At 42.5% G+C, this 25,787-nt stretch overlaps 1 protein-coding gene across 3 annotated transcripts in view; it reads left to right on the forward strand.

The window, feature by feature from the left end:
• The first annotated feature begins 1,601 nt into the window (after positions 1-1,601).
• The window catches only part of GAREM1 (GRB2 associated regulator of MAPK1 subtype 1), a 229,409-nt gene continuing 205,223 nt past the window's right edge, over positions 1,602-25,787 (forward strand). For all 3 annotated transcript variants that reach the window (XM_043888688.1, XM_043888689.1, XM_043888690.1), the window contains exon 1: positions 1,602-1,734. In XM_043888688.1, the coding sequence (XP_043744623.1) occupies positions 1,614-1,734 (121 nt within the window). In that variant the 5' untranslated portion in view covers positions 1,602-1,613. The remainder of the gene's footprint in view (positions 1,735-25,787) is intronic.

Below are 25,787 nucleotides of genomic sequence, written 5' to 3' on the forward strand. Positions count from 1 at the left end.
CTCCTCTGTCCATGGGATTCTCCAGGCAAGAATACTGGAGCGGGTTGCCATTTTCTTCTCCAAGGGATCTTCCCAACCCAGGCCTCCAGCATTAGCAGGCGGGTTCTTTACCACTAGCGCCACCTGGGAAGCCATTATTTTGCTGGTGTAAAATAATCTTAAAAAAAAAAAAAAAGTAGCACCTAAAAGTTAGGATGTGCTTAAAGAAACAGGAATCTTACAGCCACCTCTGAGCTCTCTCTGCAAGGAGTAGGCCACAGTCAATATTGGGGAAAACAGTGTTTATCACGGAAAGCGGACTGTGGGCTTGAATCCAGGCATGTCCATCTACAAGTGCGTAATCTTGCCAATTTACCAAATGTCTTGGTACGTATATCTAGAAAACGAGAATTATTCCAACCCTGGGAGAGAAATGAGTGAGAAAAGCATGTGACAACAGCTGGTTCCCCTCGCCTGCCAGTAAATTGGCGTGCCTCTAGTTGTTGGTCTCAATCTCCGCTGTCTCCAGCAGCCCGTCGGTACAATGAAGGTGCCAACCCGACAGTCATCTTCCCTCCTGTGGGTACTAGATCATTCGTTACCTTTCTGTTTCTCGGTGATTAGGCCTTTTTCATTCCGCCTTGTAGCCAGAGTCTAGACTCAAGGGGGTAACTTCCAGCTGCGTTTCTGGAGAGTTGTAGGGCTGTCGGGGCGGGGTTGGGGGAGGCACGCCAGGGGACGCTTTTCCCAGCTGTGGCACTCTCAAGAGATGGGCACCACACAGATCTCTTGCTCCCTATAGCAGCAACTCCAGCGCCACGGTGGGGGGTGGACCGGAGAGGGAGCTGCATCTGCAAGACGAGTGAGATTCCCGAGTTCGCCGTGTTCCTCCGGGGCGCCCTCCGGGCAGGCCCCGGGGAAGCGAAGGAATGCGGGCGCGCGGCGGCGCCGGGCGAGGCTGCAAGGCGCCGGAGCGGTCGGACGGGGGAGCGAGAGCTAAAGCTTGCGGAGCGCGCCCAGACGCCCGCGCCGGGGCCGGATCCGGGAGCCGCCGCCGAGCCGAGCCCGCCCGGCTGCGGGGGGCGGGGGAGGCCGAGCGGGAGGCGGGGCGGGGCGGGGCGGGCGGCGCCGGGGAGGCGGGGGCGGGGTCTCTCCGAGCTGCGCAGGCGTTGCTCGCACCTTGTTGATTAGTCAGTGCTGGGAGCGCTGCTATGGCGTTTCTCAGACCCGCGGCTCCTCCTCACACGCTCCAGGCGGAGGGAAGGAGGGGTGAGAGGAGGAGGAGGCGAGCGGGCGGCCGCCGCAGCTGCAGACCCGGGGCCAGAGGAGGAGGCGGAGCGGGAGCCGCCGCAGCCACCCCGGCCGCCGCGGGGCTGCTGCGAGTCCTCTCCCGGCTTGAGGGCACGCGGGGCGCCCCAGCCATGCCCCGCAGCGGCAGCTGAGCCGGCCGCGGGCCCCCTCCGTCCCTCCCTCGCTCCCGGCCGCTGCAGCCGCCGCCGCGCCCCCGGGCTGCCCGCGGCCGGAGTGCCGGGCGCCCCCCGCGCGTCCCAGCTCCGCGAGCGCGAGCAGCGGCGGCCGCCAAGGCGCGGGGTGGTGCCGGCGGCGGGAGCGCGGGGCCGGAGGAGGCGGGGAAGATGGACCCGGCGCCTTCGCTGGGCTGCAGCCTCAAGGATGTGAAGTGGAGCTCGGTGGCCGTTCCGCTCGACCTGCTGGTCAGCACTTACCGACTGCCCCAGATCGCGCGGCTGGACAGCGGTGAGTCCCCGCCCGCGAACCGCAGTCTTGGCTAGGCTGTGCGCGCCTGTGCCGGGGAGGGTGGGACCCGGTGGGGAGTGGGCTGCCCGCCCCCGGCGTTGGACTTGGCCCGAGCGGCTGCCGCAGCCCTGGCGCGTCGCTCTCAAGTCCCCCCAGCAGCAGCTAGAGATGTGAAAATCAGAGCCCTTGCAGGATAATTAAAAAGGACGCCAAAAAAAAAAAAAAGAAAAGAAAAATCAACATTAGGGAAACCTCTGCAGATAGTAATCTTGGAGGCGAGCTGTCCCTCCCTACCCGCCTGCAAGAATTACTCAACCTGAGAAGCCCTGAAGAGTTAGCTTAGGTAACTTTCTCACAAAATAATTGTGCTTCGGGTGGCATCTTTATTTTGTCTACTCTCCCCCTCCCCTCCCCAAGAAGGAGCAGATTTTAGGGGGAAAGGTCCTGGGTGACCAATGAAAGAGATCACATTTCTCAGAGACATTTTATTACAGCTTGTCTGTTTTGTTTAAGCCAACTGAAAGTAATTTAGCGCTGTGTGTAGCAAATGTTTTCAGTAGAGGTGATGGTATGCTTAAGGTTAATTATTAGCTTAGCGCATTTCCAACCTGGAAAAAAAATTGAAGTCCGAAAACCTGTATTGACCTGGAACCTGAGCTCTGAACTAAGACACGCATGCTGGTGTTTCCTGAAATTGACAACCGGATACTAACCCCACCTCTCCCAGCTGTTTGTTCTGCGGGTTGACATCTGCAAACAGGTAGATAGATGTGCATACTGTCAAGATACTTTTCAGTTTGAGAGCTGTGACAGACAAGGTGGCAGTTTAGGTGTGTTTTGCCTTTTGTGTTTTCATAATAACTTATGTTGATTTTGGCTTCGTGGGGGTTTCAGACTGTTTGCAGAAACAACCTGGCCTCTGCTATGGGGCTACTTGAAGCACCTGGGCCCAGGCTGGCAGGCAAGTAGATAAAGCTGTGCTCACTCACGCCAAATCAGTACTGAGCAGAAAGGTGTCATTTCTACTGAAAGGACTTGGGTTGCTCCTTTTTCTCTAGAGTCCAAGCGTGTGTAACTTGAGACTTTATAAGCGTCCAAAGGCATTTTTGTTCCCTTTCTTCTGAGGAGTTAGATTAGACGTTTGAAGTACTGATGTGAAAAATAAAGGCAGGAGAGTTCAGGAACACTGTAAAACAGTCTCCCCGAGCTTACTAGCTTTGTTTAATTGGTGGTGGTAGTCGTGGGCATTGGGAATAAGCTAGGAGTTCTAAAAGTAGGGATGAAGGGCAGGTGAGTTCAGGGAGGGTCAAGTGGTACCTTTGAGGCATTTCTTCTGTTTAGAGTGGGGGTGCTTTAAATATGTATCTGCAGGTCTGAATCAGAGAGAGAGTGTGTGTGTGTATTCAGTTTCATTTATTCTTACATTGTGTGAAATTGTGTATATTGAAAGGTTATATGATTCCTCACTTTTTTCTATCTCTCATCTCTGCTCACTTCACCAAAACTTACTAGCTAGATGGTGAACATGGGTGTGTGTGGTGTAAAAGTCACCCAAAAGTTTCATTAAACTGAAAATTTTAAGAGGCTGAATGTCAGTTGCAGACATAACTTTCAGCTTTACAATCCACTTTCCTCTCCCTGCCATTCATAAAAAGGATCTGAATCAGCAGTGTACTCATCCCACACTTCTTTTTCAAATTAGGACGTGGGTAGCAAGTCTTAGCAGTGTGTCCTTTCAAGCTGTGGAATGGATTTTGATCACTGTGTGTAATTCCAATTCCTTATTGTAAAGTTTCTGTTATTACTGCTTGAGGATCACAGTGGCGTATACAAATTTGGAATCATAGCCAAATACTGCTTTATACTTTTGTCCTTTCACTTAATCCCATCTTACTTAAAAAAATTTTTTTTTGAGCTGCGTGCTGTTTCATGGGATGTTGGCTGTACCATACATCGAGTCCCCTGCAGTGGACACCAAAGCTGCTTCATTTTTTTTAATGATTTTTAAGTTGTGATGTAATAAATACTCTTATACATAAATCTGTTTGTTTGGGTTAGGATATATTCCTCCCCTGCTGAATAAGCATGTAAATCCTTTTTAAGTCCTTGTTACACATTGCCAAATTGCTTTAGAGACTAAAGGTTATACTCATGCTCTAGGGAGAATCATGGGAGTAGCAGTTTCCCTACAACCTTAAAATAATAAGTATTTTACAAACAACCACAACCAACAAAACTTTGCGAATTTGAAGGGCGGAAAGTGTTAGATTACCAATTAAATTTGGATAGACTTTAAAAAGAGTTGGTCATAGAGTCCACGTTAATTTTTTTTAATGTGTCACAGCAGTGCCCAGAACATGTTAATGACATGCCTCCATGCTGTATGTGAAATTTGTGCAGCCCTCATCCCTGTGCATGTCCTTTTGCCAGCTTTAGTGCTGCAGGTACATTTTATACGCACACACACACACATACACCCTATACTTAGACATGAAAGGTAGTCATTTTCCAAATCACTTGTTTTCAGAGAGGTTAGAAAGGAATGGGAAAACGTGGCAGTAGTTGACATTATGCCAAGAGGAAACTATTGGCTGATTTTAAGCAATCATTAAAAAAAAATTCAAACATCTAATTTCAGAACTGTTGATTATCGGATGCCTACTATGTGCTGGTTGGTTTCTAAGTGCTTGATGTATCTTGTCTCAAATCCTTAGCACCCCATTTTAAGGACTTTGGGAACCTGAGGTTTAGAGAAATTGAGCAACATACCTAGTAAATGATGGATTGTGATTTTTAGCCGACTTTCCAACTCTGAAGACAGACCTTTTATCTTAAACTGTGCTACCTCCTTATACTAAACAGGAGTAGATTTAGAGTAGGTCTAACGTCTGCTCTTAAGAGCCCCACTGTCTCTCTTGAGAGCTGGAGAACCGGAAAGTCAATATTTTTAGAACAGAGTAGACATCGAATTAAGTGCTGGCCTCATCCATCATATTTAGACGATTTTCTGCTTCCCAAAGGAGTGGCTGAAAAGCGGTAAGGGGCAGCGAAGAAAGTAAAGAATCTGATAGAAAGAAGGCAAAAAGTAGAGTCTGAGGGCCTTGGGTATACAGACATGTCTGTTGAGATCACTCTTTAGGACTTTTGCCATACTTCACATACTAACTACACAGGAAGACCTTTCCAGTTCTGCCTCCTGCATATCACTCATGAATTGCCAGACACATTCACTATTCCACCCCCAGTGGTGAAATTTGTCATCGTTTAAGATAAATACAAAATTAGTGAGTCTTTTTTGCCTGGGAAATCCCATGGACAGAGGAGCCTGGCGGGCTATAGTCTATGGGATCACTAGAGTCAGACATGACTTAGCGACTAAACCAACACCACAGTATGGCCTCATGAGTCTTTCTGGAGACTAAAAGAAAAGTACTCTAGTGGTTCTCCTTAAGAAAGACATCTTTTCAGCCAGAATCTAACCCCGTTCTGCCACACAGTTAAAATCAGATATTCAACCTCATCAGTCTTAGAAACTGTTGGCTGTAGAACCAGGTCCTTATGACCGAGAGGGTAGAGAGAATACTAGTCCTCACGCATCATCAGCCCGTCCACACTTAGGGCTAGGTAGGTGGGGAAATTGTTCTTTCTCTGTCTCTTCAGTATTTTTTCTTGGAAGGGCTCTGAAGAGTTGTTCTCCAGCCATGCTTTCAACTTTTTTGCTCTTCCAGCGCTTGAAAGATTCTGTAAAAGCCTGTACTCTAAGCACAGTTCTAAGTTAATGGCTAAAACTTTTCATCCTAAGTTTAAGTAGTTGTAGAGGATGTTGCTTTTCATCATACTGTCAACATTGACTTTTCAAGTTATTGCATTGTTTAAAAAACTAGTAGAATCAATATTTGATTCCCTCATAACTTCTCTCATAGCTCTGTTGGTAAAGAATCCGCCTGTGATATGGGAGACCCTGGTTCGATTCCTAGGTTGGGAAGATCTGCTGCAGAAGGCACATGCTACCCACTTCAGTATTCTTGAGCTTCCCTCGTGGCTCAGCTGGTAAAGAAAGTGAAGTCGCTCAGTCGTGTTCGACCCTTTGCAACCCCATGGACTGTAGCCTACCAGGCTCCTCCTCTCATGGGATTTTCCAGGCAAGAGTACCAGAGTGGGTTGCCATTTCCTTTTCCACGGGATCTTCCCAACCCAGGCATCGAACCCGAGTCTCACGCACTGCGGGCAGACGCTTTACCCTCTGAGCCACCAAATCCGTCTGCAGTGCTGGAAACCTGAGTTCAATCCCTGGGTTGGGAAGATCCCCTGGGGAAGAGAAAGGCTACCCACTCCAGTATTCTGGCCTGGAGAATTTGGATCGCAGAGTCAGACACTTTCACTTCACTTCATATTTGATTCTCAGTGTTATCCATTTTTGAAATGCACGAATAAGTTCTTAACAGTTAAAATTTTTACGTCTTTCCTTTTTTCTCCTTAAATTCATATTTCCATATCCTTTCTCCTACAGAATTTTATCCCAATGGAATATAGTTTTTTTCTTTTTTTCTGTTAGGAGGAAGGGTTTATTACTTGCAGTAAATAAAGAGAACACCAGAGATCTTTCCCAAAGCAGTGTCTTATTGATCACTGTCTTATACTTTCTGTACCAAGAAAAGAATATAAGTCGAAAACTAGTATTTTGTATTTCATTTGGCCACAGGCCCTTTTTATTTAAATATTTTTGGTTGTTTAAAACAAAGAAGTGGAAATTACCTGTGTTAGGAAAGGAGATACTCAAATGCTGGAGACTTGCACTCCTCTGCAGGTATCAGCATTTTCATTTGTTCTTTTGTTAGTTGCCCTGTGCCCTGGGTTCTTTACACCCTGGGGTAATGCAGATTAGAAAGATCTGGTGAAGTTGATGCAGAGGTACTGCCTTTGTAAAGTGGGAAAAGGACCTTTGGAAAGGGGAGGTAATGAAGGACAGCTGCCATTCATCGTGGGAGGGATGTTCTTCCATCACAGTTACAGGCAGATCAGTTTTTAGACAGGAGAATATTTGAAAGTCGGGGACTTGGAAATTGACTCACTTCCCTGGTGACTCAGACGGTAAAGAATCCACCTGTAATGCAGGAGACCTGGGTTCGATCTCTGGGTTGGGAAGATCCCCTGGAGAAGGGCATGGCAACCCACTCCAGTATACTTGCCTGGAGAATCCCATGGACAGAGGAGCCTGGTAGGCTACAGTCCATGGGGTTGCAGTCGGACATAACTGAGCGATTAGGCACAGCACATAGCTGTGATGATGAACCCCTTGGGAAGTGTTGGCTTTGCTTCAGACACATACTCTAGTTCACAGAATGCTTGTCTACAGCAGGAAAGATGAGTGTATGGTCCTGCTTGCTGAAAGAAAGAAGAAAACCAAGGCTGCATGAACTGCCAGGGAGAGAGAAATGAAGATGGTAGGTGTTGGAGGCAGCTGCGTTGGGTGGATAGCTACATTTTCTCTCTCCTCACCATGTGGAGGAAGCAGAGTTGATTCCAAGCCCCAGGTGTGTGGCATGCTGTGGGCTTTGGTATTTGCTTTCTGCTGAGCTCCTCCTCTTAACTGTACCGTTCAAGTGCCTAGAGAGCTGATGGAGCAGAAACAACGGTGGCCACTCAGATGGCCGTGAGGCTCCACGTGGCTGTTTGAAAGTGTCACAGGTGTTTCTAGATTCAAGTGTTATCTTTGAAATTTTTAGTAGGCACTCATCAATGCTTTTATTGGATTGAAGATGATTTTCTGAGCATCTGTAGTTGAATAACTGTTAGCAGGAAAGAAGTGTCTAGTATGTTATACACAATGTAGGTTACAAAGAAAGTCTCTTGAATATTCTTTTATAGACTGTCATTTTCCTCTAGTTATCATGTATTTGAGTTGGCCATGCCTAAAAATTATAAAAAAAACAAAACAAAACAGGATCTTGTGGAGGACAGTGGATGGTTATCAATATTTAGACCTGTAAGATAGATTTGGACATGGCTCCTTATTTTAAATGCTCTTGTTTTTCAAATAAGATGTTGATTTTGAAATTCTTAAGGGAGTATCCACGTGATGAGAAAAAAAAAAAATCTTGAGATGCTCAGTTCATTTTTAAAAGGAAAACTGATTTGATCATTGTGATTGACTGTATCACAGTTTAAAGAGCGTATTTTAGTCTCTTTACCTCATTTGGCTTCCTTATTGAAATAGCAAGTTCTAGTCAACCAGCTTGTAAACTCATTTATTTTTGTCTGAGATTCCTGAGGTATCTGTCTTTTCACTAACAAAGCTGCAGTTCTAGGAAGACTCATAAACTCCTTCTTGTCTTTAGCAGGACTATCAATCTTAAGAAAACCAGCTATTATATGCAACTTGAAAAATAACTCTTTATTGTTGGTTTATGTATTATTTTGTCATACTTGATAAAATATAAAATGCCTGCTAAAATATTTTTTAAATCTCATGGGATTAATTCTTCTTTAGATGACATTTCCACTTGAAGTTGTTTCCCCACATCTCAAACCTCCACCCCTATTCCCAGTTTCATAAGAACGTTTACCCAAATTTCGTTAAAAGTATAAAAAATTTAATAAATAAATTTTCATTATTTCCCAGCTCCTAGCACAATGCCTGGTACGTAGGAGGCATTCAGTAAGAATTTAATAAATGAATGAACAAATCTCAGTGTTAAAATTTTTAAGGTCCAAAATAGATTACTAAAGCTGTCTATGGCCTCTGCAAGTCTGACAGAATTTCACTTTTGTTTCAGTTGAGATACACAAATTAAGGTGGTAGGTCCTAAAATTAGCAGTAGGAAAAATAGAGACTGGTAAAATCATGATGAAATAATGATTCTTAGGTTCATTAGTTATCCATCTTTAAATAATTTCTAGCAATTACAACCCATTTTTTAAAGGCCTTTTTTTTTTTCCTTTGCTTTCTTACTAGTTCTTTCATTCTGAAATTCAGATGCCTTCTTCACATATTACATGTAGTATGTCATTGAGTTTTTAGCCTTCTATCACTTAGAATGCCATACATCTTTGGAACTAGTCAACTCTTACAATAAGAACCTGATTGGATAGCCAGCTCGCCATTTAACTATCCATTGTTTCATCTTCTCAGAGCATCAGGGGTTTTACTTCTAAGCAAAGCAAGCCGCTTGGTTTAAGTAGTGTTGCAAAACTACTACTGCTAATTTGGTACAGTTGTTGTCTTCCTAGAATAGCCCCAAGATTGACTTGAAACCATAGTCTCTTAATCCCAGACAGTGAGTTTCCTTTTATGCCATTGCAGGAGTATTACATAGTGGTAGGAGGAGGAGGAACACCCAGTTTTCCTGAGCTCTTTTCTAGCTCTGTGGAAGAATTACTTTATACTATAAGGCAAGTCATTTTAATCGATTCTGCTAATTGTTAAACCTACTTTGAAATAAATATTTAAATACCACTTGAGTTTGATGGCTTAATGGTTGTTTAATGAATATCAAGTTATTGAATTTAAAATGCAATGTGAAGTCTTATAGTTATGAAGTTGTTATTTAGGTTAATATTTAACATGTACAGTAAGTTATTATGATTAGGTCTGATTATAGCCTAGGAATAGAACTGTGAGCAGTGCTTATGTGTGTATCCTTGTGAAGATTTTTGAATAGGCTGTGTTCTGTTGTTTTTTTTCATTCAGTAAAGAAAAATTTCCTTGGTCACTTTTTTTTCCCCAAGGTGATAGTTTTCTCAGTAATAGATGTTAAGATGTTAGAAATGAAACTTTGCTCTTGATAATTAGTTCAAATTGACAGTATTTTCCTCCTAGCAGGAAACTAGATTCAAATATCTAAAAGTAACTGGAAAAGGGTAAATATTTACTTTGCTATTTTTAAACATATCTATTACCTTGTAGGTAATTAGGAAGCACTGGTTGTAAGAGACTTTGTCATCCATTCAAAAAATGGTTCATGAAATGCCAGAGGAAACTCACTTAATAACTGCAGGACATCCATCCATGCAGATGCCACTCTCTTCCTTGAGTGGGCAAGGATGGCTGGAATCAAAGACCTAATATCTTTTTTTTCATTGTCATTCCTGATCCTGTGGCTTATGTTATGAAACCTTCACTTTGTTTCAGGTTAACATATAAAGTAATGAGGAATCCATTTTTACCTTGGACCACTGACTCATAAAATCAATCAAGCACCAGACCCAAGTTAAAAACAATTTAATTAGTTATGCCTAAAGAGAGAGAGAGAGCTCATGAAGGTTCAGATTACTTAAAAATAAATAACATAAAGCTTTATTAAGATATTTAACTTTTATTTTTTCCTGTTTATTTTGGTCCACTCTTTGGTCTGTTAAGAGGAAGGGAGCCATGGAGAGTAGACAGAATCAAGACAAAAATTTTCAGAAGCTTGTCATGGCCAGGTACATCACTTTAGGTTAACTTTAACTGTATAACAAGACCAAATAATAATAATAATAATAGCAATAATGGCTTATCTAACATGGAGATTTCTTTCTTTTTCAAATAACAAAAGTCTGAAGAAACATGGTCCAGAATGACAGGGCAGAATGACAAGAACCTAGGCTTCTCATGGCTTTCTGCTCTGTCATCCTCAGCAGGTAGTTTTCACTTTATGGTTCTCAGTGGCTGCTGGAGCTCTAGCCATCATGTCCGCATCCCAGACAGGAGGAAGGGCCAAAGGATGTGTCTCACCATCGATCCTGCACTGCCTTGCACTCACATCTCATTGGTCAGGACTTCCACACTCCTACGTGGACAGGAAGGCGAGTGGAATCTTAATTGGGCACAGTGCAGGAAAGGGGGTCATTGAATATTAGAAGTTACCCGTCAGCCTCTGCCTTTTAGATTTTTTACTTGATGCCTTTCCTTTCCTTTTTTTTTTTTTTTCCCCTTCTACCCAGAACTTACTAAAACAGTCATGCCTTTGGCCCCAATTCCTAGACATTTCCTTGTTTGGATTCTTCTGCAGTTAAGAGAGTAGGAACTTCTTGCCCCAACTTTTCTCTCTTCATCCTTGAGCTAAAACCTTGAAGCGGCTCTGTATAAGAGGCTCTTAACTAGAGGTAGAAGTACTCTTTCAGTAAGCATGAAAAGTTGTATACTCTTAAGATGTTGTTGTTAGACGGCACTCCCGCATTCTTTTTTGGTTTGCCTACTTTTCAGATTTTGCCCTTGACCTGATACACACAATGGGGATAGCTGTCCAATTTCTTAAACTATTTCTTTTGCCAGAGAGGCTTAGTGTTGGTTTTCTTTCTTTTTTTTTTTTTTTTGGTTTTCTTTTTTTAAACGTACTTAATATTCACCACCATCACCCCCAATATCATTATTATGGAGAGTTTTACTATAGGGAAACATAGAAAATGACAGAAATGAAGATCAATGTTAATTCCAGAGGTTATATAATTGTTATGTAACAATTATTAACATTTTCCTATTATGCAGGCCTGCCATGTACATGGAGAATGTATATCAAGTGAGACTAAACTGTATATGTGTTTGGTTGCTAAATCGTGTCTGACCCTTTGCAACCCCATGGACTGTATAGCCTGTCAGGCTCCTCTGTCCATGGGATTTCCCAGCAAGAATACTGGAGTGGGTTGCCATTTCCTCCTCCAGGGGATCTTCCTGACCCAGGAATGGAACTTGAGTCTCCTGCGACTCTTGCCTTGGTGGGAGCATTGTTTACCACTGAGCCACCCAGGAAGCCCAAACTGTATATGAAAGTGAAAGTGTTATTCTCTCAGTCATGTCCGATTCTTTGTGACCCCATGAACTGATTCCCCCTTCCTGGTTCCTCTCTCCATGGGATTCTCCTGGCAAGAATACTGGAGTGGGTTGGCATTCACTTCTCCAGGGGATCTTCCCATCCCAGGGAGCGAACCTGGGTCTCCTGCACTACAGGCAGATTCTTTACCATCTGAGCCACCAGGGAAGCCCAAATTGTATATAAAACTTAAAATTTTACATTATATCGTGAGCATTTTCTTCCATTATTAATCTTCTTTGAAAATAAAATTGTCATGACTGAATGCAATCCTGCTATTACCAATTAACCGTATTTGACCATTTTCTACTTGCTAGACATTTAATTGTTTTGAGCGTCGTTTTTTTGAGGCTATCTTTATACTTAAATTTGTCTGTTTTACACATCATTCATTACTTGAGATTCCTGGAAGTGGGATTAACTTTGTTTTTTTTGTTTTTTTTTTAGGTTGTTGATGTATATTGCTAATTGTAGCCAGGAAAGTTTGCACCATTAGCAGTTAATGAGTATCAGTGAGCATCATTGATTATCAGAGTTTTTTTTCAGTCTTTGCTAATTTAGATGATCTAAAAGTTGGTACTTTTTCTAATTTGCATCACTTTGAAGGCTACTAGAATAAATTCAATGATTGTTTCATATTGTGAATTTTATGAGTTATTTGTTCAGTTTTTTTGGTAGAGTTTTTTTTTTTTTTTTTTCTCCAAAGCTCCTGTAATAAGAATGAAATCCTAGTGTCCTTTATTCTTGTTTTTTTTTGCAGGATGTTTATAATAATCTCTAGGTTTCATGGGGGTTTAATCACTTTCTAAACTTCCATTCCATTTTTCTCTGGTTAACATTCATAAATAGGCATTACCTGTTTCTGAAATTGAATAATTATGATTAATTTACTTTTCTTCATCAAGTTGGATGTTGGATTTAAATGTTATGTTCAGTATTGCATTGTGGTTAGTCAGTAATCTCATGAAAATCTTGGTAAAACCATATTGTGGGTTCAGTTCAGTTCAGTTGCTCAGTCGTGTCCGACTCTTTGCGACCCCATGAACCGCAGCATGCCAGGCCTCTCTGTCCATCACCAACAACGGGAGTCCACCCAAACCCATGTCCATTGAGTCAGTGATGCCATCCAACCATCTCATCCTCTCTCGTCCCCTGCTCCTCCTGCCCTCAGTCTTTCCCAGCATCAAGGTCTTTTCATATGAGTCAACTCTTTGCATGAGGTGGCCAAAGTATTGGAGTTTCAGCTTCAGCATCAGTCCTTCCAATGAATACCCAGGACTGATCCTTTAGGATAGACTGGTTGGATCTCCTTGCTATCCAAGGGACTGTCAAGAATCTCCTCCAACACCACAGTTCAAAAGCATCAATTCTTCTGTGCTCAGCTTTCTTTATAGTCCAACTCTCACATCCATACATGACCACTGGAAAAACCATAGCCTTGACTAGATGGACCTTTGTTGGCAAAGTAATGTCTCTGCTTTTTAATATGCTATCTAGGTTGGTCATAACTTTCCTTCCAAGGAGTAAGTGTCTTAATTTCATGGCTGCAATCACCATCTGCAGTGATTTTGGAGCCCAAAAAATAAAGTCTGACACTGTTTCCACTGTCTCCCCATCTATTTGCCATGAAGTGATGGGACTGGATGCCATGATCTTAGTTTTCTGAATGTTGAGCTTTAAGCCAACTTTTTCACTCTCCTCTTTCACTTTCATCAAGAGGCTGTTTAGTTCTTCTTCACTTTCTGCCATAAGGGTGGTGTCATCTGCATATCTGAGGTTATTGATATTTCTCCCGGCAATCTTGATTCCAGCTTGTGCTTCCTCCAGCCCAGCATTTCTCATGATGTACTCTGCATATAAGTTAAATAAGCAGGGTGACAATATACAGCCTTGAGGTACTCATTTTCCTATTTGGAACCAGTCTGTTGTTCCATGTGCAGTTCTAACTGTTGCTTCCTGACCTGCATACAGGTTTCTCAAGAGGCAGGTCAGGTGGTCTGGTATTCCCATCTCTTTCAGAATTTTCCACAGTTTCTTGTGATCCACACAGTCAAAGGCTTTGGCATAGTCAGTAAAGCAGAAATAGATGTTTTTCTGGAACTCTCTTGCTTTTTTGATGATTCAACGGATGTATGTAAATTGTGTGTTAGAAATTATAATTGTATAATATTTAAGTTCAATTCATGGATGGTTCCTCGTTGGTACGTCACTGTTGACAACTTCCTGTGCATTGCCTAAAACTAAGCTGACAAACTAAGTTCATCACTATTTGATTTTAAAGACTAGGAATGAATGGACACAGTTATGACAATGTCATTATTTTTATGTGTAATCTATAATGAACCCTGAAGTGCTGCATTTAGGGCAGTTAGAGTTTCTTTTCCATTTCCTATTCTCTCTTTTTTTGTAAGAGTTAGGTTTCAGCAACTTGAGAGCCTGTTGAAGCTTAGAATCTAAGTTTGAATACAGGAGAATAAATGCTAGAGTTTCACAGATAATTTCAAGACCAGGAGAGAAGCAAATGTGATAGTTTGAATGTCATTTCATTTCCTCTGCTGAATATCTGTGCAAGTGTCGATGTCAGTGTAATGGTTAAGAAGGGAGCCAGAGATAAGAGGAGGCAAGCTAGGTTTAATTCTATGTATAGGCAGTGATTGATGGGGGAATCAAAAATGTTTTCTGTTGCCAGCTTGACACCTGAGGACTCTATAAATAGTTGTCTTTATCAGAAGGTTGAGGTGGCAGTTGCTGAAAGCACAGTACAAGATGACTTTAAGAGAATCTTTTAGCATCAGAGAAGAAGCCTCAAGCCAACTTCACAGAGGATCAGGGAATTCTGAAATTGTTCTTGCCCTCCCTCCAGTCTTCTCTCTCCTTGACTCATTTGGGAAGATTTCAATCTGAGCAGGGTCTTCACAGTTTGAATACAATCGATGTCAGAGGAGTTTCATGCTAATAAGTGGAGACTAGACAGGGAAGGAAGAAGGGAAATACATGAACTAAGTTATAAACACCATTTATAGTCTACCTAGTTTTTGAAATTGTCACACTGAAGTAGAATTTCATTTCTCCCAATTACAAACATCATGTATTTACTATTAAGAATTTGAATACATGGAAATATGTTAAAACAAAAGGTTATCTGAGGTCCCAGCACCCTGAGATAACCGTGATTGTCCTTTCATGCATCCTCTATTCTCCTCTCTCCCACACTCTTATAATTTTAGAGAAATGAGGCATTTTAGCTACCACTTTTTTTTTCTCCCTTCACATCAACCCTCGTGCCTCCAATCCAATCCTGTCTGCCCACACAATCCACTTTAATAATCCAGGAGTTTCCTTCATATTTCCTCCCTACTTATATAATCCTGCACTGACATTAGATATGTAGTCCACCCTTAGTATCTTTGGGGATTTGGTTCCAGAACTCCTGCAGTTACCAAAATCCATCGATGCTGAAGTCTGTATAGTAAAATGGCCATAGTATAGTGACCCTTGGTATCCATGGGTTCTACACCCACAGATCCAGCCAACCTGATACAAAGACATATACTGAATAGGATTCTGTCCTTGCTTTGTGAAAATGGAATTGTATCACATCTATTAACACTTGTATATTATACATACTTCTTGGCTTCCTGTTTATGTCACTCTTGAGAATCTTTCTAAATCATCTGGTATAAAACAAACTCACTCTTTTTAACAGCTGCGTAATATTCCATGGTACAGATCTACTCATTCTTCTGTTGATTGATGTCCAACTTATTTCTAGTTATTGGCCTCTTAATTATACTTCATTAAACCTCCATGTATGTAATGTCATTTATTTGTTCATTATTTCTATAAAATTCTGTGGTTTCTATCACATACCTTTTACTTGTCCCCCAAAACATCTTTGATGACATTGTCTTCCCGATTCTCTTAATCTCACATGCAAGGACAAAAATTAAATCTTTTTAGAAGAAACAATTTAGGGAGAGTAGGTGTTCTATCCCAGTGCATGCATGGTGAGTCGCTTCAGTTGTGTCTGACTCTTTGCAACCTCATGAACTGTAATGAGGCCCACCAGGCTATTCTATCCGTGGGATTTCCCGGGCAAGAATACTGGAGCGGGTTGCCATTTCCTCCTCCTGGGCGTCTTGCTGACCCAGGGATCAAACCTGCATCTCCCGCATTGGTGGGTGGATTCTTTATCACTGAACCACCTGGGAATCCTCTGTCCCAATATCAAAACCCAATTCACAGAAGTGGAACTGATTAAATAGAAGTCGCTGAAATGCTGTCTGAAAAGTCGGAAACAATACTTATTTCCATTATTGATGTATGAGAATACCATTTCTCCAAATCTGTGACAACCATTAGATATGAAGTTTACAGGCAGTATTTTCCAGCCTAATGGATACAAAATAAGATCTTTACTATGTTAAGTTGCATTTCTCTGACCGTTAGTGATTTTTGTGCCCTTTTTATGTATCTGTTTATCACTTAGACTTACTCTTCTGCAAATTGAAATCATTTTTACTGGTTTTTCTGTTGTATATTTATTCTTGGCAATTTCTAGATGCCATTTATGTATTATAGAGATATTTTTTATTTATATTTACTGAATCTGTTGACTTTGTTTATTTTATGTGTAGGCATTCAAGAGCTTAAATTTTTATTTAGACAAGTCTCCTTTTTCTGTGTTTTCACTCTTGGCTGAGGAAGTGACTCCTGGATTGTATATGCATTTCCTTAGATATTCTAGGAAGATCTTTTAATTTTAAGTCTTTAGTCTGTCTGGAATTAATTTTTGCATATGACATAAGATTTTTATTTTCTTCCAGACTGTTGTTGTGGCAGTCCATCTATTCAAAAGTAGGCTTACTAAATTGAACTATCTTTGCCAAATTTGTTTTGTTCTTTAACAGTAGAAAATCCACACTTCATCCATACTTGTCTTTCAGAGATTGCCTTGGGATGTGATGTAAAAACATATATGGTTACCAAAATCTGAAAACAATCCCTTTAGTCCCCGAAGAAAAGGAGTTTGGCTAGATCTGCCTATCACCTTGCTTTACTCTTCCTTTCCAATAGCTGTGGGAGGCCCAAGATTTGTTTTTCTAAAGAAAATTTTAATTCATTTGAAAGTCAGTGCTACCCTGGTGAGTCTGGGAAATGATGGTAACTTGTTAAATGCCTTCTGAAAGCACAGACCAGATGCTTTGGCAATAAGTTTTCTCCAGGGAAGAATTTGTTTTTAAAATGATACTTTACTAAGCTGCTGTGTGTGTGTGTGTGTGTGTGTGTAAGAGTTTGCACCTTTCAAAATTTCAGAAGAATTTGCAAGTTGAGTTCAGCTTGTTTTTTTAAACTACTTAATTGAAAGTGTATTGATTTACCTCATTATTTGGGGGATGAGGAGCATAGTTCACACACTATTCTTAATGTGTATGTGTGTTTCTTGCTTAAAAATTCCATATTGACCCACATCTGTTCATTTTTAAAGACTTAAATTTCTCTTATATTTTCCGTACCTCCCCACAAATTGTGGATGGCGTTGTCTTCCTCATTCCTCTTAATTTCATGTGCAAGGAGCAAAATTAAATCTTTGTAGGAAAAACACAGGGAAATGTGGATGTGATATCTCAATGTCCCAAACTGCATGACAAAATGAGAAATAAGTACAAGAAGAGAATTCATACAGAGATCATTCTTTGAGACTTTTTCTACTGTACATTATGACCTTTGTGCAGAATTACAGCAAAATCTCAATCCTGCATTCCATAAAGTCCTCCAGACTTTACGAGCTTGGAGTCGGGTGTGTTTAAAAGTTTCATCACTTCTCTTTTTAGATGTCTTTCTAAGCCGCCCAAGAGCAGGGATCCTGTCTTCTCTTTCCATTGTAACATTTCACGGGGTCTGCTGGGGCCACCAGATATGACCCTGTCACACGGCCCTCTGGACACTCCAGCTTGTCCCTATTTGCAAGCTCCGCCCCCAGACACACACAGGTGTACACACTGTGTTCTTCTGACCTTTTAGCAAGTTCTAGACTTGGAAAGAAGTGACAATAATTCCAGCAGCCGCATCTTTCTGCTTCAGCCCAAGAGTTTTAGAGTCTTTCCCAGTCTTCTGACTTCTCAAACTCTCTCAAGCCTTAAAGAGACCTAATATGCTTTTGTGCTCAGTCGCTCTAGTGTCGACTCTTTGTGACCCCACGGACTATTGCCCCCCAGGCTCCTCTGTCCATGGCATTTCCCAGGCAAGAATACTGGAGTGGGTTGCCATTTCCTCCTCCAGGGGATCTTCCCCCCATAGGGTTCAAACACACATCTCCTGTGTCTCCTGCATTGCAGGTGGATTCTTTACTGCTGAGCCAATGTCTTAATTTAGGACTTAGTGAATTGTAATTACATATGTTAACCTCATGAAAAGAAGGTGAAAAATATTCTGAGGCTTAGTGAAGCCAAATCAGCGTTAAAATATTGTTGGTAGACCGTTGATACTTGGCTGTACTGTTTAATCAGAAGATCTTTAATTTGTGAGAACATACGTCAGAGTAGAAATGAACACATTTCACTGATTCTAAGGTACATGTTTCAATATCTATGAAATTGGGATGCATCTGATAATTAATGACATCTCATATAGTTTAATCAGCAGCATTTATTCTTCTTGGTTGTTGTAAAATAATGATTGTATTACAAGTGATGGCATCCTAAACTATATGAACTATGATAGTTTCATGGAGTATCTTTGTGTCAGATCATTTCAAGTGCAAAGCATACGTGTAAAACAAGGACTTCTACAGGGTAGAAGATAATCCAGACTGAAAATCAAGGAATGTTCTGTGCAATCCATCTCTAACTGAGAAAATATCTAATACTTAACAGATAAGGCAAGGTTCCCTGTTGTATACAATCAGAGCATAATTTTCCATCATACCACATTTTCCAACTTTAAAATATTTGACTTGTTATGACCTCCATAAGGCAGGGACTGTGTCTTTCATGTTCCCTTTTGTGTTTCCAGCACCCAACGTGGTTTCCAAACTGTGTCACCTTGGCAACAGGAGGGCATTCAGTAGAACTTGGCTTAAGTACTCTTCTCTGGCACAATATACAGTGCACGCGTTCACACACACACACACACACTCTCTCTCTCTCTCACAGTGTAGTGAGTTGAATGGCAGCTTCCAAAAAGATATGTCCAAAGACATGTCCACGCCAGATCACAGGAACCTGTGTGTGAGCTTCTTCGCAAAAGCAATTTTTGCAGATGAATTTTGAGATGAAATCAACCTGGATTATACAGGTCCACTGACCTGTGTCATTCCAAGAGGAAGGCAGAGGGACTTCCTCTTGGAAGACAGACTCTAGAGGAGGGAGAGACTGGAGCGACAGAGCCACAAGCCAGGGTTTACTTGAAGCCGCCAGAAGCTGGAAGAGGCAGGGGAGCATAATCTCTCTAGCGCCTTCCAAGAAAACAGTTTTGATTTTGGACTTTTGGCCTTCAAAACCGTGGGCATAAATTTCTGTTGTTTTAAGGCACTCAATGTGTGGAAATTTATTATGGCAGCCAGAGGAAACTGCTATATATGTACACACACACACACACATACATGCATAGAAGCACACACACATGTGTGAACACACACAAGTTTTGCTGGCTTATAATTGAAGTGACAGATAATTTTTTTTAACATTAGAAGCTATAAATATATAACCTCCTTTTCTGGATTTTCCCAGTGTGGACTTCATACCCTGACATCCATCAATAGGCTGATGGAGAAGCGGGATTATGGAATGTGGTTTTCCCTCGGTGTTTGCGGCACAGCTGTGGCTCACATCCTCACTGTCTTATCCGCATAATGTCAAGTGCTGGGAACATGAGGTGAATAAGCTCAGTCCCGATGCTCAGGGAATCCCGAGGCCTGCTGAGTAGGTAGATGCTTAGAATTAACTCTTGTCATGTAATAAGCATGGACATGCTTCATCCCAGAGGTAGGTTAATGTTGCCAGGAGCTCTGGAGGCAGGTTTCACAGAAAGTGTTCGCTGACCACCGAGCCAGCCCCAGACAGAGTGAGTAGGATTTCACTGGGTTTAGAGGAGGGAGGCTGCTGTTCCGGCCCGAGGTTAGGAACATCCTGAACAGAGGCGTGGAAGGGGGTGGGAGGATCTTGAAGAGCTGTCACATGTTTATCCTGAGGCTTAGCTGATGGCCCTCAGCCTCCCCCCGCCAACCTTCTAGGACACAGATAACAGGTGTTGTGATAACAGACTCCCCTGCAGTGGCACCTACTCAGGTTCCACATCTTGGTGCACTTTAGCGTGAAATGGTAAATAATGAACTGCAGCAACATGTTGCAGCCCATGTCTCCCAGTTTTCAGACCAACAAGGAGTTTTTTGTTTTGTTTTTTCCCTAATAATGTGTCAGCTGCAAATATCAGGAGCCATTTCCGGAGAGGCTCCCAAGAGGGGAGAATCTTGGGCCATGTGCACTTGCTTGCCCAGCTAATGATAAACTCCCATCTCTTTCTGTCTCAAGAAAACCTGTTAGAGAGCAAGCTTGTGGTTGCTGTGAGAAGGATCAGGGAAGGGATAGTTAGGGAGTTTGGGATGGACTTGTGCACACTGCTATATTTAAAATGGATAACCAAAAAGAACCTACTGGATAGCACAGGGAACTCTGCTGAGTGTTACGTGGCAGCCTGGATGGGAGGGGAGTCTGGAGGGGAATGGATACAGGTGTATGTATGGCTGAGTCCCTTTGCTGTCCACCTGAAACTATCCCAACATTATTAATCGGCTGTACTCCAATACGAAATAAAAAGTTAAAAGAAAAAAAGAAAACTTGTTAGGGTTCGTGAGTCACATTTTCGTAGAGAAACTTGAATCCACTCCAGTTTTTTATTTTAGGGATAAATTATCTCACAGACTTCTTCGTGTTTCACGTAATCCTAGTACTGAGCAACATAGTCTGCAACCAGCTGCGTCATCACATCACGGTTGCCGAGGAGTGTTTGGACCAAGGGCTCATCTTTGTTCCTGTGCTCCTAGCACGGCCCCCCTACGGAAGCACTCCTCCATTGGTGGTTAACATGAGCCAAGGGGACATGTCAGAAGGCTTTCAATATGGAAAATCACATTTAGATTTTTAGAAGGATCACTCTCATATCATTTTGGAAGGTCACTTAGAGCAGGAAGAACCTGGAATTATAGAAAGACAATATTTGGAAGCTATGGGGTTATAATCAAGGAGAAAGATGGCCTCCAGCCAAATCTAAAACGGGACTGCAGAGGAGGGGTGATGCTGAGGGGTGATGCCCTGGAAATAATTTTCAAGGTGAGATTTCCAGGATGGCCGAGGATGAGGAGGAGAGAAGCGCTCAGAAGTCCTGAGGCTCCTGGCGCAGGTGCCGATGCCCTTGTCAGAGGTGAGAACACAGATGGAGAAGCAGATGGCAGGTGAGGCCATTAGTCAGGGTAGGCCAAGTGCGGCTGTGGTGTGTGTGCTAAATCACTTCAGTCGTGTCTGACTCTGTGCGACCCTATGGACTGAACTGTAGCTGGCCAGGTTCCTCTATGGGATTCTCCAGGCAGGAACACTAGAGCGGGTGGCCGTGCCCTCCTCCAGGGAATCTTCCCAACCCAGGGATTGAACCCATGTCTCATAAGTCCCCTGCATTGGCAGGCGGGTTCTTTACCACTAGGTCCACCTGGGAAGCCTGTGGTCTGGAGGCGGTGGTAGACGCTCCCAAATGTCAGCCTTTGAAGACAGCGGAGGTTTGTTTCTTCTTCATGCCACGTGTTTATCACGAGCTGACCGAGGGCTCTCCTCTGAGTCCTCATCCTCCCTGTAGGCCTGTGTTGATGCTTCCACACCTGATGAGACAGGAGAGCGAATACGCAGATCACGCACTGGCCCCTTAAAGCGTCCACCCAGAAGCACTGCCCCTCACGTCCCTCTTGTATTTTGTTTTTCATGGCAGATCCCACGGCCATATCTAGCGTCAGGAGCATGGAGGTGTGGGCCAGGAGTGTGACTTTCAAGAGTCTTGTGCTAATTTCTGAATATGTTGAGCTTTGAGGTATTTAAGGGAAATTCAGTTCAGAAGGAATTAGAAGACTTGGCTTACATCTTGAGAGAGTTCAGGGCTAGAGGAATAGTGTTGGGAGATTTCAACGTAGTCATAAAACAGGTCACGGGAGTGAGTAATTCATCAGGCTGGGATAGAACCTGTGCTAACAATGGTAGGAGATCAAGGTTCATAAGCTTGTGGTTCCAAATATTGCAACCCCAAAGCTGTATTTTTTTTTAACTGTTTGTTTTAAGTTTTAAATAATTTTAAGTAACTGTTGGCATAGGGGTTGAATTAATCACTTAAATGGAGTTTAGCTTTTTCATACTCCAAAATTGCTGACTTGCATTTAGTGCTTTAAAAGATGCCTTTAGATTTTGCTGTGGGATTTCGGCCAATTTTCTGGCCTGGCAGGGAGGGGAAAGTATTGCCAAGGATAGCTTCTGTAGTTTGAACTGAAGATCAGTTATAAGTTGATGGATACTAAGATTGCTGAGTACTCAGAAAATTAGAATACCTTATAAAGTGTTCTAACTGGTTGTGTCTCAGACAGAAAGGTATGGGCTTACCCTTGCTGTAATGATCTCTTTTTATAGGTCTGATTATTGGCAAAGGGAGGTAGTTAATAGCACATTTCCCCACTGGCCAGTGCTCATGCATAAGGAGACATACTATTTCTCTTCTCCCTTCTCTTAAAAGATTCTTGTGCTTTTGCCTGCCTGACCTCCACAGTAGTCTACATACCTAAGTGACGCAGTTTTTAATCTTTACACACAATCTTTTCAGACATATGTGATTACCCCAAATAAACTCTCCTCCCTTCAAGAGTATGTGCTTAACAGGAAAATAAGAAAAAAAAATAAAATCCAAACCTGGTTTAAGGCATGTTACCATTATTTCTTTGAAGGAAATTGCAAACTTACAACAGCAGTGATGATTAAAATGATCATTTTGGTCTTCACAGCTGATGCAAACGAGTATTTGTCAGACTTCCACTTTTTGTTAGCACTGTATCTTGAATGGTGGCAAAATAAAAAAGAAGGAAGCGATGCCTTTTACCTTCTTGTCTCAGACCCACAAAAGTATTAAAAGCAACTCCTTATTCCTCAGTCAGGCAGAACCATTGGTGTTGACTCCTGGATGATAATTATAATTAACGTTTATTGAGGGTAATGATGGTGCCGGTTGTTGCACAATAGTTTATATACATTACTGCATTTAATTCTCACAATAGCTCTTTGACATAAGACTACCTACCAAGAATAAGAGGCTGAAGGAAAGGAAATCATTTGCTCAAGGTCACATAGCTGGAAAGCTGGGTAGTGAGCTGCTAGCTGGTTCGAGAACCCTGCTTGCCTCCTTTCCTCTGCTTCTCCCAGTTCTCTGACCCACAAGAATTTTTCCTCACTCACATTGTGCATTGTTGTTCAGTCACTCAGTTGTGTCCGACTCTTTGAGACCCCTTGGACTGCAGCTTGCCAGGCTTCCCTGTCCTTCACCTTCATGAGCTTGCTCAAACTCATGTCCATCGAGTTGGTGATGCCATCCAACCATCTCATCCTGTCATCCCCTTCTCCTCCAGTCTTCAGGTTTTCCCAGCATCAGGGTCTTTTCCAGTAAGCCAGTTCTTCACATCAGGTGGCCAGAGTATTGGAGCTTCAGCTTTAGCATCAGTCCTTCCAGTGAATATTTAGGACTGATCTTTAGAGTGGACTGGTTTGACCTCCTTGAAGTCTAAGGGACTCTCAAGAATCTTCTCCAACACCACAGTTCAAAAGCATCAATTCTTCGGTGCTCAGCTTTCTTTATGGTCCTGCTCTCACATCCATACATGACTACTGGCAATGCCAGGGCCCTGGAGAATTATTAGTGCAAGGTGGGAATTCAACAGGATTCTGGGAATTGCCAGCCGAGGGAGGTTTTCTGTTTCAAATATTTCTTGTCTTCCTAGCCCTTTCTCCCCAACAAGAAAGACTTGGGGTGGGGGTGTGGGTAGAAACTGGCATGTAAAACCAAAATAAGAGCTGTCTTCATTTTTCGTTCTTGGCATTTAAAATGCTTGTTCCTTAATTGCCTACCATGGTCTATGCATGCATATATATTGGGTTGGCCAAAAGGTTCATTTGGGTTTTTCCATAGCATCTTATGGGACAACCTGAACGAACTTTCGACCAACTGTGTGTGTGTGTGTGTGTGTGTGTGTGTATTTGTATACATAAACCCATATGTAGAGTCAAAGCCTTCACTTACCTTGGGATAAGGCTTGATGAAATGCCAGCCTTTCCAGAGAACGTCTGCCCCCAATGTCCATCTGTCACAAAGTCCACCGCTTGTAGTCAAGTCCCTTCCTTTAATTGAGGAGTATACTGTATTTTATGTTTACAGTGTGATATCGCAAGTGCTTTGGAAACCAAGTGAAAACAGGTAGATCGGTGTCATTCAAGGTGGTAAGAAAGAAAATGAGAGGTGCCATCAGGGCCTGTGGTCACACTTAGGCTCTGACCCCCAGAGGTCATCCACCCCCGCCCCGGTACACATCTATACCAGGCAGTGTGTTCACAGTATGTATGGATGGGAACAACTTGAGCAGAGATTCTTGCCTGACTTGTTGGAGATCTGATGAAAGCGGCAAATTGGTATGTGCATTAACACAGTTTGTCGCATAACTTCCAGGTGTTCCTTATCTGCCCACCTGTCGCCTGAAGCCAAGGACTCAGAACCCCGAATTAGCGTGTCCTGTCACTGCACAGGATGTGGCCACCATAGCAGAGGACAGTCACGACGGCATTAGGAGGGGAAAGGAACACCCCATCCTAGGAGTTTATGACTTTTCCTTAAAAATATCAGGTGACTAGATAGCATTCCTTACATTGGGGTTTCCTCCATGGGGAGTGGTGGTCCAGTGCCCAGGGGTGGGAAGTGGTGAAGAAGGGCTCTCAGAAAGGGAACTCCGCCATTCACACAAGTCTGATTTCACTCTACTTGAGTTCCCCCCACCAGAGAGCACCCAGAGTTTACCCCAGTAAACTGTGACCCCCGGGGACCAGGTCTGGCATGCTGCCTGTTTAGTAAATGAAGTTTTACCAGCCACCCATTCACCCATTGTCTCTGGCTGCCTCTGCACTAGAATACTAGAATCGAGTAGTGGCTTTATAGAGAAGCACTAAAAGAGGAGACATACACATTAGTATAACTTTGTCTTCTCATGTCCTATCAGTGTAGCGGTGAAATCTAGAAAACTATATTTGTTTTGCAGAATAGCAGCAAATGATTAGTAACAACCTCTCTGCCTTGGTATAGATTCAGTTCTCTTTCTTAAATTGTCCAGATCTACTAGAAGAGTTGTAAACATCAATATAATTTTCAGAGATCAGGTAAGCTTTTTTTTTTTTTTTTGAGATTGGTGTTGTTTATTTTCATTGATGAAAGTAGAGATGTCTGTACTTTGGACTGCAAGGAGATCAAATTAGTCAATCCTAAAGGAAAATCAGTCCTGAATGGGAAGGACTGATGCTAAAGCACCAATACTTTGGCCACCAGGTGTGAAGAACTGATTTACTGGAAAAGACCCTGATGCTGGGAAAGATTGAAGGCAGGAGGAGAAGGGGACGATGGAGGATGAGATGATTGGATGGCATCACCACCTTGATGAACATGAATTTGAGCAATCTCTGGGAGATGGTGAAGGACAGGAAGGCCTGGTGTGCTGCAGTCCATGGAGTCTCAAAGAGTCAGACACGACTGAGCAACTGAACAACAACCAAGAGATCTCCCTAGATTCTGAAAAATGAACTGATGTGGACAGACCAGTCTTATGTACACTCACATTTAACAGTGGTTTAATCAGTGGTAGCTTATCTCTTTGAAAACAGGACAAGAGAGATCTCCAGATAACCCCTTTAGAAATAGTCGAGCAGTTTTGGTTATTTATAACCGTACCTCTATGCGAAATGGTTTAAGTTTCGTGCTGGGCTTGGGTACTTGTTGGTCCTCTCAGAGTATACTTAGTCAACACAAACTAAATTATTTAGTGTCATTACATAGCATTGAATCAGGAAAACAAAACCACTTCACTAATCACACATAATGAATTTCAACAACGTAACTTCTAAATTGTGTGTCTCTTGGATTATCCATAGTACTTCTTTTCATTAATGTCATTAAAAACTGTCTATAGAAATGAAAATTGCCATTGTG

This window comes from Cervus elaphus, chromosome 27, assembly GCF_910594005.1.
Source record: "Cervus elaphus chromosome 27, mCerEla1.1, whole genome shotgun sequence".
NCBI classification, from domain to species: Eukaryota; Metazoa; Chordata; class Mammalia; order Artiodactyla; family Cervidae; genus Cervus; species Cervus elaphus.